Below are 15,882 nucleotides of genomic sequence, written 5' to 3'. Positions count from 1 at the left end.
AAATATCATGAAGTTCTCAATTTATGGAATTAGTTTAATATCTTAGACCTAACAGAATGCTACCATGCAATGCAAGGGCCATTCAACAGGAAAGCTTCAAGAAAAGCCATATTAGTCACACAAAAGTAGTAACCTCACCACTCAAATTAACTTACGTAACACTAGAAGATTTTTTTGGCAAGTCATCTCCTAACGTATTTTTCCTGGTTCTAAAAGGAACAACACAAAATATTCCTAAATTTTATTTGTGAACCATATATTTGAACTTGGTAGTTTCTTGCTCCATTTGGGTTTTAAGTTTGAAGATCTCAGTAATACGGATAGAACACATTCCTAAACATCACTTTGGCATTAAAAATAACAGATTGGAGTGACTAGTATAACTAAATTAAGTTAAACATTAATGCAGTTAAAATTGCAAGGGAGGAAAAAAACTCACTTTGGTGTTGATGTCCTCTCAGTAACAACAGGTCTTTGTTTCATCGTACATTTGATTTTCAAAGACTGCTTTGTCAGTTTTGGCCATTCTAGAGGTGCAGTAGTTTCTAACTGCGACACCCTTCTTATATCTGAAATTCAGAAATCAGTGTTGCTTCAGAATAGCCAGAAGTAATATGACCATAAAATAAATAAAAGTTTACAAATCATAATACTTTCTTTGCAAATGCTGAAAACACTTATTGTTGACACATTTTTAAGGCTTATAATAAGTAATTTAAAATAGTGCACACTAAACCTCAAAATTATTTAGAAGTTCTAAAATGTGTCAACAATTTTATCTATTAATCCTTAAATGCTCCTACCTGCAGAATTGATATGAGAAGTAGAAACAGATCTATTTGAAGAGAGTGATGCTCTCTCCTCAATCTTACGGCTCACTTGATGTTCAAGGTGTTCTCTAATTTGCTGAATGTTAGGTACTTGCTTTTCCCTCTCTTCTCTTGCAGATTCCACAGATACTAACACACGATTTAAGAAGTCGCTTGGAATTCCACGTACCCCCTGAGGAACAGAAGCCCTAATTATTCTATTATGTACCACTCTGGTCCATAACATTCTCTTCTTTATAAACACATGTGCTGATCATGAAAATGCTGGTCAAAGGCATGAATTGTAAACATTTTTATATCATCATCTTCATAGGTATTGTATTCTCCCAAGTGCTTAGCACAGTGGTCTGCACACAAGAAGTACTCAATAAATACCACTGATTAATTTAAAATGCCAACATGTACTTTCAAAATCTTGCACATCTGTGATTCAAAACAATAAGTATTCAAAGTATGAAAAAAAGAAATAGCTTTTGAAACCACTATACTGAATAATAAAGTCACACTGCATACTCATAGAACCAGAAGCAACTGCTATTTAAAAATGGAATTTTTCCCCTGAAAAGTTTAAAGTCACATATCTGTAGGTCTACGCAGAAGGTAGGATAAGAGGGTGGAATAAAGGGGCACTGAGCAGAAAGGACTGCATATAGTGGATTTCTTCCAGGCATTATTACATTTTCCTGCCAGAGGGGTTGTCCCTGCCTATCCCTGGCAGCCCTAAACCCAGGCAGTTATAACAGTGTTTACTGTTAAACACTTTTATTTTTCCAAAGGGCTTTCTCATCAATTACCTCATTTTATCTAATATCCCTGAAGAAAAGACAGATACTATCCCCATTTTTCAGATGAGAAAACTAAGGCCCAAAAAGATTAAATGACTTGCACAAGGTCAGAGAAGCCTAGTTGCGGGGCTGATTATAAAACCCAAGTCTCCTGATTCCCAGCCCCATGCCACTAGGATCCCAACATTATCATTATGCAATTACAGGGGTTGTATCAGCACAATGCCAATATTGTTTCCATCTATTCCACTTTAATGAATACAATATTGATGCTCCCCATTATAATGCACTTTTTCAATTATGAAAATGCCCTCCCCCAACCCTGAAGCCCACAAGACAGCATTAACTTACTGCTTTAATTCCCAAGGATTCCAGTTTCTCTACTAACGTCTGTTCTAAAACGATGCGTAATTCCTTAGTGAGGGAAGGATTAGTCTTCAAAGCATTTATTAAATGTAGTTTACTGTTATTTAATTTCAATTCATTCTCTTTCCCTGAAATAAAATACAAAAAATTACAAGTAAAAGTGAATATTTTCTGAATACTTCTAAAAATAATTAAAGATAGATGCTTTTATAACAAATAAGCAGATTTGAATGCTTTTTTTCCCCAGAAGTTTTATTCTCGTCATAACTAATGTGACTTACGTGCAATGCCCTAATATATTTAAAAGCACTTTTAACTAGCTTTTAAAAGTCTAATTTTTAAAACATTAATGTTCAAGTCCTCTCACATCCTTTAACTCCATTTCAAGTTACAAAAAAATGGATAAAATAACATATGCATTCGTGTAATGAAAAACCCATGGTCAGAAGTTGGACATCTCCCCAATAGGAACATTTCATTTTTTTCTAAAAATACAATATGCTCATCAGCTCAGCCTTTGTAAGACCATAGTGCATGACTAATGTGGAATACAACCATTTTCCTATAGTCAAAAGGCAATTATTATTGAAGGCCAAATTTATCTTGAAATTCTGAAATTATTTTTCCTTTCAAAATAAAAATAGAATCTGAAAATCACAAGTAAATAGCATTATTTTAGACCTGGGAAAACATATTTTGCTCAAAATAGCTGTGCAAATTACCCTAAAATTAAAATGACTCCTATCCCACTCCAAATCTTCTCTAAAAATACCTCTCTCTCTTTATCTGGACAAAGCAAGGAATAAGGGAGAACATTAGTGGCCTCATCCATCATGGCCTACAACACAATCCTTGCCCCCAAGGAGTTTCCACTCTAACAGGGGAGAAAGACACAAAAGCATTTGTAATCAGTGGAATGAGAAAAAGTAATGGAATGCTCCATCAACTATATCTAAATAAACAAGTATGGAGGATTGGGAAGCAGCATGGCAGAGTGGATAGTGCAAGGGCCTAGGAGTCAGAAGGTCATAGGTTCTAATCCCAGCTCTGCTACATGTCTGCTGTGTGGCCTTGGACAAATCACTTTACTTCTCTGTGCCTCAATTACCTCATCTGTGAAATGGAGATTAAGATTGTGAGCCCCATGAGGGACAGGGACTGTGTCCAACTGGATTTGCTTGTGTTGCCAGTGCGTAGTACACTGCCTGGCACATAATAAGCACTTAAATACCATAACTATTATTACCATTATAAATAAGGTCTAAAAGTGACTGTTGACTTGGTACAGCTTTGGGTGTTGGTAAATTACTCAGGGAAAGTTTGTGGGAGTAAATACTTAAATACCATTTAAAAAAAGAAGTGCAACCTAAGAAGGGCTTTTAAAAGAGAGGATTATGGACTGGAGGATTTTTTTGTGTGGAAGGGGCTGCACGATGGGAGAAACTGTAAGCAAAGGGTTGGAGTGGGCAAATTAAAAGCTGGCTACAGTTAGGAGGATGGTAAAGCTAGTTTTGGGAAAGAAAGAGTGAGTGTGAGGGAAGTGACACAACATAGAGGATACAGCACAGGCCTGGGAGTCACTTATCTGCTGTGTGGACTTGGGCAAGGCACTTCACTTCTCTATGCCTCAGTTACCTCAGCTATAAAATGGGAATTTAGATTGTGAGCCCCATGCGGGACAGGGACTGTGTCCAATCTGATTTCCTTGTATCCACCCCAGCGCTTAGTATTGTGCCTGGCACATAGTAAACACTTGACAAATATCACAATTATTATCATAGCTGGAGAGTAGGAGGTGAAGAAAGCCAAAATATAAACTAGGGAGAGTCAGTGGAGAGCCTTAAAAGTCAATGGAAAGGAGGGTTTTTTTAATGCAAAATTAGAGGGGTTAACCACATAATTTCCATCACCTACTTGCATTTCATCTCTTCCTGAACATCTATATACACAGTCAAATCGATCAAAGCTTTGCCATCCAAAGTTCTAGTCAACTGAGCCAGGGATGTCGTCTAGACTATAAGCTCGCTGAGGGCAAGGGATGGATCCATCACCTGTTGTAATGAATTCTCCCAGGTGCTTAATACAATGCTCTGCACACAATAAACCTTCAATACGCACCACTGATTGACTGATCGATTAGACTGTAAGCCCGTCATTGGGCAGGGATTGTCTCTATCTGTTGCCGAATTGTACATTCCAAGTGCTTAGTACAGTGCTCTGCACATAGTAAGCACTCAATAAATACTAATGAATGAATGAATGATCGAATGCCCAGAAAAGGACTTTGCCTAGTCATCTGGAGGGTTATTGGGAATTACTAGCAGTAGAATCCCCAAATCAACCTATAGCCTGAAGAAAGACCACAAGTATTCAGTGTGGGGACGGGCTTACTGATTTCACTGAATTCTGACTGTAGTTGATTAGATCTCATTACTGTGTACATATCAGTGATTTTACTTTCATCATCTTTTTTTCTTTGAGATACACAGCCATGCCTTTATCTGTGTTGAATCCCGGCTAGCCTAGCTAAGAAACATTGCCCTTGCCGTGCAAGAGTTCGCTCTGATCACCTTATCTTTAATGTTACCTAATTACCCAGTTTTACACCAGGTGGGCTTAATAGGTGCTGTAGCCCTGGGCACTGGGCTGGGGAGGCATAGAAAACCTCCACAATAAAGCCCCCAGCTGCACAAACTGCCACCACAGACCTGGGCACAAGCAAAAGCCGCCTGCGTTGGACCGGCTAACCCCGCTTCATTCCACCCCTCCTGCCACACAACTCAACTTCTCCTTGCTGCCGTTGCGGGGTCCAGATCTGAACCTTGCTCTCAGCCGCCTTCTCCTTGCACCATATCCACCCCTGAGAGATCTCACAGCGCAGCCACAGCTTCAACAGCTGAATATGAGGGGATGAAGCCAGAGTGAGGTGGCCAAGCAGGAGGGGTGCGGAAGAAGTTGAGGAATTCCATGATCGCTCTGCGCCATGTCCCGGCTACCATCACACCATCCAGATCATTGGCCACTGTGCTCCTCATCCTCTGTGGATAGGCCTGTCCTGAGCCGGCCGACCTGTTCACTGCCCCCGCCACATCCTCCTGGCAAGGCAGCACTGAGGGAGCCAGAGTGGGAAAGCAATTCTCTCTCTCTGTGGGATCTGTTCCACCTGCTCCTTAGTTAGCCTCTTGCCAGGCTGGGCCTGGTAAAGCATTCAGCTAGAAGCCCCCCTCTGCCATTCACCCTGGCCAGGGGCTGGGGGTTCCTGCTTGGTAGCCCCAACACCCTGCTGCCACTTTCTTCTCCTCCCCTACTCTAGGACTTGGCAGCAGAGATCATAATGAATGCTGACAGGTGCTAATTGCTATCACCTCTACTGCTAGCAGCGTGGCTCATTGGAAAAGAGCTTGGGCTTCGGAGTCAGAGGTCATGAGTTCGACTCCCAGCTCTGCCACTTGTCAGCTGTGTGACTGTGGGTGTCACTTCACTTCTCTGGGCCTCAGTTACCTCATCTGTAAAATGGGGATTAACTGTGAGCCTCACGTGGGACAACCTGATGACCCTGTATCTACCCCAGCGCTTAGAACAGTGCTCTGCACATAGTAAGCGCTTAACAAATACCAACATTATTATTATAGCCCACCACAGCCAGACCAGCCCCGGAGCCATGCAAAGTGCCTCTCCTGGCTCAGGTGGCATATCAGGTTTGGGGGACCAGCAGGACCCCAGGCTATCTGCTGACTTCACCTGATCACCATTTCTCCTGTGCTCTGGAGAACCCAAGAGAGGCAGAGCAAATCCAGGAGAATGGATAACTTTAGATCTCTGCCGGTAGTGGGCTTCAATCTTTTACTGTAACATGTCTAAAGAAATAAAGTATATTATTAAATATCAAACTATGCCATTAAACAAATGCCAGGCAGCATACGGCCTGCCCATCTTGCAGACTCTAGGGAACATATCTGAAGTGCAACTAGAAGGAAATAGACGTTTTATATAATCTGATGACTCTTCATGCTATAAAAGTAGTAGATACAGAATATACAGTACCTACAGAGAACATAAGTATTAGAAATTAAATACAATAAATCCAGAGGAAGAGAATATATCCCTCTTCAGCAACGAACATGTTGTACCACTTGCCTGTTTTCACCATTGTGAATGGTACATCCTTCTGTGTGGACACCACTGATCTTTACAACTTATACAGTGTTCTGCACACAGTAAGCACTCAATAAATGCGACTGAATGAATGAATGGTTCCATGCTAGTTATGTAACTAGGTTTGCTGTGTCATAAGAAACTTGTATTATTGGTGAACTGAGGAAATTGGAAGTTGTTAGGAAGAAAATTTGGCATACTTAGACCTTTATAATAGCTGCTTAAATTCTTCACCTTTCTCCCTCTTGGGTTAGGGGTTGGGGGGGTAGTGAGAAGGGGTAGAGAAAGAGACTCCCTTCTCTGATCTCATCTGGTTGGCCTGGCTCCCAATGAAGCAGCGTGGTCTAGGGGAAAGTGCCCAGCACTGGGAGCCTGGAAATATGGGTTCTAGTCCCAGCTCAGCTACTAGGGTGTTGTGTGACAACTTCTATTGGCATCAGTTTCTCCATCTATAGAATGGGGACAAAATAGATAAAATAGCTACTCTCCCTACCTCTGTAACTGTGAGCCCCATGTAGGATAGGGAATGAGTCCAATAGGATTATCGTGTATCTAATCCAGCATTCAGTGTAGTGCTTTAGCACACAGTAATCACCTAATAAATACTGTAATCACCTAACTTTGGAAGATGGAAACCCAGCTACCTACCTCCCAACAAAAAAGTATATTTCATCCATTCCTTCTGTATATATTTCAAGCCACTAATAATTAATTTTAATAATTATTTTCAATAATTAATAATTTACTAATGTGCTAGGCATTTTCTTGTTTCCAGAAAGATAGGGGATGCAGAATTACCAATTGACCTAACTGCCCAATAAAATGAATTTATAAAAACAAATAGCAAGAAAAAAAAGTAGACACAGGATGATCACAGATGATTAACTATTTAGGGTAGTTGTAAAAAGAGTAAGTGCTTGTTTGATTATTCTTAATTAGAACTCTGTGTGTTCAGGGGAAAATTATAGAGCATACCACATTTCACAAATTTTAAAAAATCAATTCTCAACATTTTCCTGAAATAGCATGACAAAATTACTGGAACATCTTTTATAGTTGTATTGTGTCTAATTATTCAAAATAAAAGCAACAATTAATGTACACTTAAGCCTCAATTGACCACACTATTACCTTTTTCCTCCTCTGAAAGTTCCTCTATTGGTTCCAGTATGTGCGACGAAAATGCCTGTTCTACTGATGAGGAAAAATAGGAATAGCACAACAGGACAACAGAAGGATAATGTCAAAGTCATATTATTTTCTAATAGCCTGAATATGGAAAAATATATCTGACTTTATTAAAACATTCAATTTAGATGGGCTTTATCATGCATGTTTGAAAAACAGTATTTTCATGGAAATTTAATTGAGTTTTACTTTAAAGAAATTATACATGCCAATCATTTGCTGTCAACTTCTTGGCTTTACCTCCACTAAGTTCTCAACTTTCATAAAATGCAAAGTTTTGAGAGCACAAAAGAACACAACTTTTTTGAGTGACTGTCAACCAATTTGCAGGCTCCATCTGAAATTCAAATGTACTCAACTAGGCACTAACTGTGGTTAACTAATCTGTTTTCGTTTTCTTGACAATCATTTCCAACGTACCCAAGATACCAAAGTTAATGGAGGGGGCGGGCAAGGAGGGGGCTCCCTCCTCTGACACTGTGGGAGAGAAGTCCCGACTCCCATAGGTGTGGCAGGCGGGCAAGAAGCCCCCCCTTTACAATATTCAGAATGCTGGGAAGATTAGTCATTTGGTCCATGGAAAGCCTAGCCTAGATTGGTGAGGAGCGCAAGCACTACTCCCTCCAACAATTAATGAACGGTTATTGCTTCTGAATTCAGTTGGCCACAGTACTGAATTAGGTTGTCTTTAGAGATTCTGGTTGATTCTTCCCTGTTTACTATCCCCCCACCCTAAGAGAGGGAGGCTCTTGTGGACCAAGGACTGTGTCTGATTCACTATCCATGGCACAGTGCTTTGCACATTCTAAGTTATTTATAAACATAACTGATATATAATATATACCTAGAAATGTGATTGATTTATTAATATCTGAGCAAGATGGTAATAGAAAGTTGTCTTAAAATTTTGAAATTGCTTCACAGGTTTAGGAGGGAATTGTTAATGAAGACTTTGGAAACGATAACTTTCTATTCTTGTATGTTGATCATTAAAAAAAAAAATCAGTGTTAAATTTTCTATGTCTGTCTTCTAGACTATAAACTTCTTGAGGGCAAGATCACATCAAACTTATTTTTTTACAACTGTCCAGGTACATTTTACACAATTCTCTACCTAAAGGGGCAGTACTCAATAAATGACTGATTTCAAAACATTCCTAGCTGCAAGAATTATCTTTACAGGGTCATTTAAACCCTTTATATGTTATTTTTAGGAATAACATATAAGACTGTAGAAACGATCAATACCATGGCATTTGTTAGGGATTGTAAAGAAAAGCCACTGGCACTGAATATTTTGTTATTGTGAGAGCTCATATAAAGCAACTTTCATAAGCTTTATGAATCCACCATTATTGTGTGCACCAGTTATGTGTTATACAATCCTATTAGGCAAAATATTTCTTTTCAAAACAAAGAATAAGGGACTTTCACAATTATCCATGCTAATTAATGGATAATTAGCATGGATAATTGTGAAAATGCCTTATTCTTTGTTTTGCCAGGAAGTACTCATGCTAATACCATTACAGGTAATTCAATACTGTATAATCTCCTTGCCCCATCCCTGTCATGCCTCTCTCCTCCCCTCGGCCCCTTTCCCTCCTCCTTGCTGTGATCTCCCTCTGTGACCAAGCTTGGAGCATGGAATGGCATGCTGTTCCTTCTCCTGGCCTGATGGCCCCCTATTAACTTCCCCAGCCCTGAATCACCATGGACTGGGCTGGAAAGGTTAAAGAGCCAATTTGAGGCTCCTCTTCACCTTATGGCCTCAGGTATCTTTCTCATTGACTGGTGGTCCCCAGACCAGATGCCTTTTCTATTAAGAGAGTTCATGGCAGCTTCTTGGCTACCCAGCTGGTCCCTCCCTGTCAGCTCTTCCCTCTGCTATCACTGGGCAGGCCCCAGAAATTTCCAAGCCACCACTCCTAGGATGCTTTTCATTCATTCATTGTCTGTGACTGCAGGCAGAGCCCAATCAATCCTGGACACATTTCCTTTCTCTTCCATCCCCAGGCTACTTTGTAACCACCTAAAGAGCCATCAGAATTCATGTCCAAAATTCGGCTATATTTTAAGAAATGGAAAGCAGCAGGACCTAGTGTAAAGAACACAGGCCGGAAAGTCAGTGGACCTGGGTTCTAATCCCAGCTCTGACACTTGTCTGCTGTGTGACTTTGAGCAAGTCACTTAACTTCTCTGTGCCTCAGTTACCTCATCTGTAAAATGGCGATTGAGATTGTGAGCCCCAAGTGGGACATGGACTGTGTCCAGTCTAGTATCTACCCTTGCACTTACTACAGTGCCTAGCACATAGTAAGTGCTTAACAAATACCATTGTTATCATTACATGACTTGGATAGAGGGTAAGAGATGAGGGAATTTTTAATGAAAGCAAAGAGTGCATTTTTTTCAGGAACTTTTTCTCAGATATACACTATTCTAACAATTTCAAATAGACTCAATATAACCTATTCTCTATTACTACACTAAGGGATAAAATCTGTATTGTCTAAACACCTCTATGACTATAAAAGCACACATTTCAAGGAATAGTCTAGATTATTTATAGGTTACAAACATAAATTCCTGTATTCAAATATATTGAGTCAACTGTTATGATGCTAGAAAGGAATTAGGACCAATAGGTCACCTCAATTAGTCCAATAATCTTATTAAGTTTAGTACTTTCTAAATAAGAAGTCATGGATAGATTGATTGATATAGTGGACTTTAACCTAGAATACTGAATTTGACCTCTATTTGCAAAGAAAGAGACAGAATTATCTTTTAGATTGTGAGCCCCATGTAGGACAGGGACTATGTTCAATTCTCACTGGTGTATTCTGTCCCAGAACTTAGTACAGTGCTCTGCACACAGTAAGTGCTTCATAAATACTCTTACCACTAATTATATATTAGCTATCCCTGCCATTTAATATCCTTTGGAGGAATTTTGGGGCAGAATTTTTAAAAACCTACCATTTACACTCTAAAAAACTAAAGTATTTTCTTTCATAGGAACTTTAAAAACTATAAAATGGCCTATCAAAAATAGAGTATGATAAGAAATTCTCCAATAATCAATTAGCTCCAAAAGCTTGTCCATGCTGCGTGGAGCTAAGGTGGCATGAACTCAGGTTGATGAGACAAGCATGGTTCTGGGTGAGATGAAAGTCCTACTTCACGTCACTGCCATGAAGCAAAAACTGTAGCTTCCAGAAGCAATCAGCACCGTCTCTTTTCTTAAGGGTAAATCTGGGCTAAAGGGAGAACAGGAGGTCCTCTCCTCCTGAATATCTTTTCTCTTAAAAATATAGGAAAGGCATAATGGGTCTACCCATAATAAAAATCATCATTCTGGAAAAAGTCCTTAGTGGACAGTCAGAGAATGGTCTGTTAGCAATGGATTCATTTGTGTTCCAACCTTCTTCATGATACCCATGGCTCAATGGCTTCTTTAGATTAATTGCTGAAAATTCCTGAGTAATCATAAAGGTTATGGACTAGGGTGAACATGGAATTGCAGTTCACAAAATCCCACAACAACAGGCCCAGGGCGGGTACCCACTGAAGCTTGAAGGTGGTAAGTTTAAAACAAACATTCTCACACAGCAGGTGTAAGCCAACAGAATTCATGATCATAGGAAGTTGTGCATGCTGAAAATAGTAGTTGGTTCAACTGAATCAAGAGTATGACACATCCAGGATGAGTTACTAGAGGGAAACTTAGGGATGCTAAACTTTCCATCCTTAACCTATAGGAATTCTGATGCCACCAAGGAAGATAGAATGATAGGCTGGAGAAGACCACTGGTCCTACCCAAGAATGCCATTGCTTATTTTACAACTGAAATGCTAAATGGCTTGCAGCCTATTCAGAGATAAAGAAACAAATGAGCTGCTCCATGTTAGTTTGGTTTAGGATTAGTAGGTCTAACTTTTCTTATCCTAATATACATTTTTCCAACAGGTTTAATAACAGCATATAAAAGGAACACATGGAAAGGCTCATTCGAAATCACCATCAACATGTGATTTCACACTGTAAGTGTTTATTACACATTTTTAGAATAAGGTCACATAGATATTACAGTTTCATTGACTTAACTATTATCATTAAAATGTTTTCTATTCCATCTTAATTACCCTCACTGAAGCTCTTTTGGTTAATAATTGATCCAATTCTGTGGTAACTTCACATAAAATAATGTGTTGATTACTGAGACTTACCAGGCACTGTTGGACTTGATTTTGGGTCCAAAGCCTGAGGTGCTGGGGCATTAACTGAAACAGCATAAAACACAAAGCATTTTATAATCAAATCTAAAGGAGGACTGGAATAGGAATATAGTAGTCTTCAAATCAGACTACAAATAGCATTCTGTTTGATGATAATTTCATTTTCACAGCTAATAGAAAGTAACTTTCTAAATTTTAAATCTTATATGTGAGATCTCCCACCCCTCTGTTTCTAGGCAGGATCAAACCTAAGCCTTCAAGTCAGAATTTTCTGGTTCCCTCCCGATACCTTGGTAGAACTTGGTAGGGAACATAATTACACTTGCGCAGAAGTAAAAGAGCACCTTCTTAGCAATTCTGCCTAGCAATCAGGTAATAACCCCTCCTCCAACTCCTAAATCCTTTTTATACTTTTCCCCAATCTCAACTTTAAAAATAGTTTCCCCTGGCTCCCATGTATTCCCCTTCATTCCCCACATAATAACAATAATAATAGTATTTGTTAAGTGCTTACTATGAGCCGAGCACTGTACTAAGCGCTGGGGTAGGTAACAAGATAATCATGTCCCACACAGGCCTCTCCATTTAAGTAGGAAGGAGAACAGCCATGGAATCCCCATTCTGCATATGAGGGAACTGAGGCATAGAGAAGTTAAGTGATTTGCTCAAGGTCACATAGCAGGTACATGGTGGAGCCGGGATTACAACTGAGGTCTTCTGACTCCCAACTATGCTCTTTCCACTAGGCCAGGCTACTTCCCCTCGTCAACTAACTTGAAAAATGTCTTTTAAAACAAAGTCAAATGTAGGAAGAATAGCAAAATAAATCAAAATGTAATCTCCAAAATGTGTTTTGTTCCCATAGGAATTTTTCCAAAGTAAATAATTGAGTAGACTATGTGTTGGGTTAGCATACATGTAAAACACTGAGTCTATTGTAGAACTTACTATGCAAGGATGGCGTACTAGATTTGGCTTCTAAAGTTTGCCACGTAGAAAGACTCACTGGAAGAGCAAAAGATGTATGATTAGCAGGGTTTATTCAAGGAAAAATTAAAGTCGTAGCACTGAAAATTATTAAGAAAAGATGAAGGGAAATATTATATTTAAAATTTTAACAATTGAAACGACCAAACCTTCAGTTTTTGGGCTAACAGTTGCCTGAAGTTACCCAGTTATACGCTCCTCTGAAAAAAGTAAGTCATAACGAGAAGTGGCATTAACTCATTCAGGCTATTTCAAGTTCTTTTGGTTTACTTCCATAGGTGATTAACTTACAGAAGAAAGTAAGTAGAACAATGAGTTGAAATTATTTGCTAGATAGGTGGGTTTTTTTTTATGCTTTTTAGATTGTGAGTCCCTTGAGGGCCAGGAAACCTGTTTAATTCTCAAGTGTGTATTTTTTCCTAGCACTTACATTAAAGTGCTTTGTACACAGTATTTGCTTAATGCTACTACTAAATAGCTAGCTAAAATAAAATGCGTAACCAAATAGTGTGGGATTTTAGAAAGAACAGGGTTGACTGGGAAAACTGAAAAAAAATTTAATCTCAAATCTACTGTAAAAATAATGGAATGGAGAAATTTTCCAATCGTGGACAATGTACAGCCATTGCCACTCTGTTACCCACAAATGGGAACAAGCTAGAAGACAGGATGAGAAGATGCAATTTTAAAAGTGTTGTAAAATTTATTCTCAGAGACATTTCTCATGAAACAACAGCCCTGGGGAAAATCCAGAGGAAACAACTTTAAAATTACAAGCAATATCCACAGAAAGTTCATCACCACTCTCTTCTGCTTTGAGACAATGTTGCACAGATAGGTTATGGCAATTTTTTAAAGACATATTAGGCCACTACCGTAGCCAATCTTTAAAGTAAATGTAAATGTCCTTGGAGGTAAAGCACTTAAAAATAGTTTTAAACTTGACAAGCATGGCTCAATTTCATCAATTATTTCAGGGATCTCCAAGCAGAGTAATGATACTAATCACACCAAAGAAAAACAAACACAGGAATGAATAATTAATCCTTTACGATATTTACCTTTTACTGCAAACACAGTTTAGGAATGCTAATATAAATGCTTCCTAAAATTAGTCTAACAAACTTACTCCTTGTTCAATAATCAAGATTATCAAACATTTACTAAGCACCTCCATGTGTTTTTGTGCTATCCCAAATGTTCTTAAGCAAACATCATTCTCCATAAGCAATAAATCAGCATAATAAAGGTAAAGGTACTTAAAACCCCAAACTGTAAAAAGACTAAAAGTATCACTTGACAGGCCCAGAGCTCCCTAGAGACTGGAGAAACTTCATGTCCATTCCCTCCAGGCAAAACCAAGAATATGTGATTGCCTTGACAATGCACTACCTTGAAGAGCTCTGGCTCCCAACCCTGGTAGCTGGCACCCTAATGGCTTAGGTTCCACACAAGTTTGACAAAATTCACTTTTTTGATCAAGTGATACCACTCAATATTTCTGAATTATGGATTTTCCTTCATCCTCGTATGTAACCCCTCTCTGCTTCTGGCTCCCACCCCCCACTCAGTCCTCCCACATATTTGAAGCTACTACTGGTAGGGCTTGCCCACCCTTCTCCTCAGTGCCACACTCAAAACTCTCTCTTACATCCCCCTTTTTATTTTTTAAGGTATTCATTATGTGCTTACTGTGTGCCACACATTATTCAAAGCGCTGGTATAGAAACAAAGTAATCAGGTTGGACACAGACCATATCCCACATGGGGCTCAGAGTCTTATTCTCCATTTTACAGATGAGGTAACTGAGGCCCAGAGAAGTTTAGGGACTTGACCAAGTTCACAGGGCAGATAAGTGACAGAGCAGGAGCCCTCTTCCTATCCCATCCCCAGACTTCCTCCTCTCTTTGAAGCCCCATCCTTATTATGTGCGTAGTCCAAATGAGCCAATGCAACTGAAAGGTGAATGGGAAGAAGTACACCCAGCATTTTGATATAGTTTTACTTACCATTCTGTCCTCTGTTGCTTTTCAATGCTTTACTGGAAAATGCCTTAATCTGAAATGAAGAAAAATAACTAGAGATGATACACAAAATTAGAAATGGGTAGTGTGATAGTAGTATTTGTCCCTGTGCATATTTTCATTGAATTCTACAAACCATGACAGAAATTATTTACTACTGCTAGAGAGAAGATTCAAGTTTAAAAAAAAATCCCTAAATGAATAATGCTGGATTTATTCTTTCATCATTTTCTTAATTTCCAGGAACTAATTTAGCTACAAACCCAATTACGAATGAAAAAAGTTAAAAATGTGCCTTCACACTATGCTGATCCAAATATCAAAGAAATGTAACTTCTGTCTTGCTTTGCACTCTACAAAATATTTTCAAATTAAAAACAGCATATTTGCACATGCAAATTATTTTTGTCAATAACAACTGACAAATGACTCCCAATACCTGTTTTTTCTGAGTAATAATCAATTCATTTTGTTCTTGAAGTCTCTGCCCTAGTTCCTCTATCCTTTTCTTATAGAAAACATTGCTCGCATTTAGGTCTACTATAGTTGATGCTTGTAGTTTTTCTATATGTGACAGGAGCTGAAAAAGAGGGTAAAGTATAATCTTCTTTAATATCATACGAAACTTCTTTTTATTTTAAATCCTTTAAATATGGCCTGTGCTGAATTTCCAAATCTTCACCGAAAGGACTTTCAGTGGTTAAAAGGGTTTTACCCTCTTCACCATGGGGTGGGGGAAGGTGAAGCAAGAGGGAGTGGGGTCTCCTACTGTGTAGGAAAGATGGGGGGCATCTACTCTGGCCATCAGATGGCTCCCCACAAACCCCAGAGTTCTCATTTAAGTTTCTAAACGGTTTGGGGTATTTTTCATGATAGTGGTATGAATTAATTTATTGTTGCATTTATGACAGGGGTTCTAAAGTACAACATGAACAGAATTAAAAGTATGATGAAATTTGTAATCTGGCTAGTTTCCACAAAACCCTCTAAGGCAAATGACATTATTCCCTAAAACATATGATTGGTAATATAATGTAACCACATTGAAAATTCATCAACATTTTAACTTATTAGCTTTGAATATAACAGATCACCACCTTAATGTAAATATTTATAAGTATAAATACAGTATCTATAAAGGTTATGGCAATTACACGTTATCCTTAGAGCATCCTGGCATAACATACTGATTCGTTTTGAATAGAAGCAACACATTACCACATTAAATATCAATACAGAATCTAAAAAGGTTATGGCAATTGACATATCATCCTTAAGAGCAACTTGGCACAATTCACTGAAGA

At 38.7% G+C, this 15,882-nt stretch overlaps 1 protein-coding gene across 5 annotated transcripts in view; it reads right to left on the bottom strand.

Annotated features, from left to right (window-relative positions):
* DZIP1 (DAZ interacting zinc finger protein 1) overlaps positions 1-15,882 on the bottom strand; it is a 51,464-nt gene that overhangs the window by 14,493 nt on the left and 21,089 nt on the right. For 2 of the 5 annotated variants that reach the window (XM_007667970.4, XM_029073359.2), the window contains exons 8-16: positions 15,018-15,158; positions 14,564-14,612; positions 12,515-12,571; positions 11,558-11,611; positions 7,268-7,330; positions 1,967-2,109; positions 804-1,002; positions 440-569; positions 156-209 (exon numbers count right to left, since the gene is read on the bottom strand). In XM_007667970.4, coding sequence (XP_007666160.1) covers positions 156-209; positions 440-569; positions 804-1,002; positions 1,967-2,109; positions 7,268-7,330; positions 11,558-11,611; positions 12,515-12,571; positions 14,564-14,612; positions 15,018-15,158 — 890 coding nt within the window. The remainder of the gene's footprint in view (positions 1-155; positions 210-439; positions 570-803; positions 1,003-1,966; positions 2,110-7,267; positions 7,331-11,557; positions 11,612-12,514; positions 12,572-14,563; positions 14,613-15,017; positions 15,159-15,882) is intronic. The other 3 variants (XM_029073360.2, XM_007667973.4, XM_029073361.2) reach the window with 3 other exon arrangements.

Source organism: Ornithorhynchus anatinus, chromosome 10 (genome assembly GCF_004115215.2).
Source record: "Ornithorhynchus anatinus isolate Pmale09 chromosome 10, mOrnAna1.pri.v4, whole genome shotgun sequence".
Lineage (NCBI taxonomy): Eukaryota > Metazoa > Chordata > Mammalia > Monotremata > Ornithorhynchidae > Ornithorhynchus > Ornithorhynchus anatinus.
The sequence above is the reverse complement of the archived record's forward strand: the minus strand, read 5'-3'. Positions and strand labels throughout refer to the sequence as shown.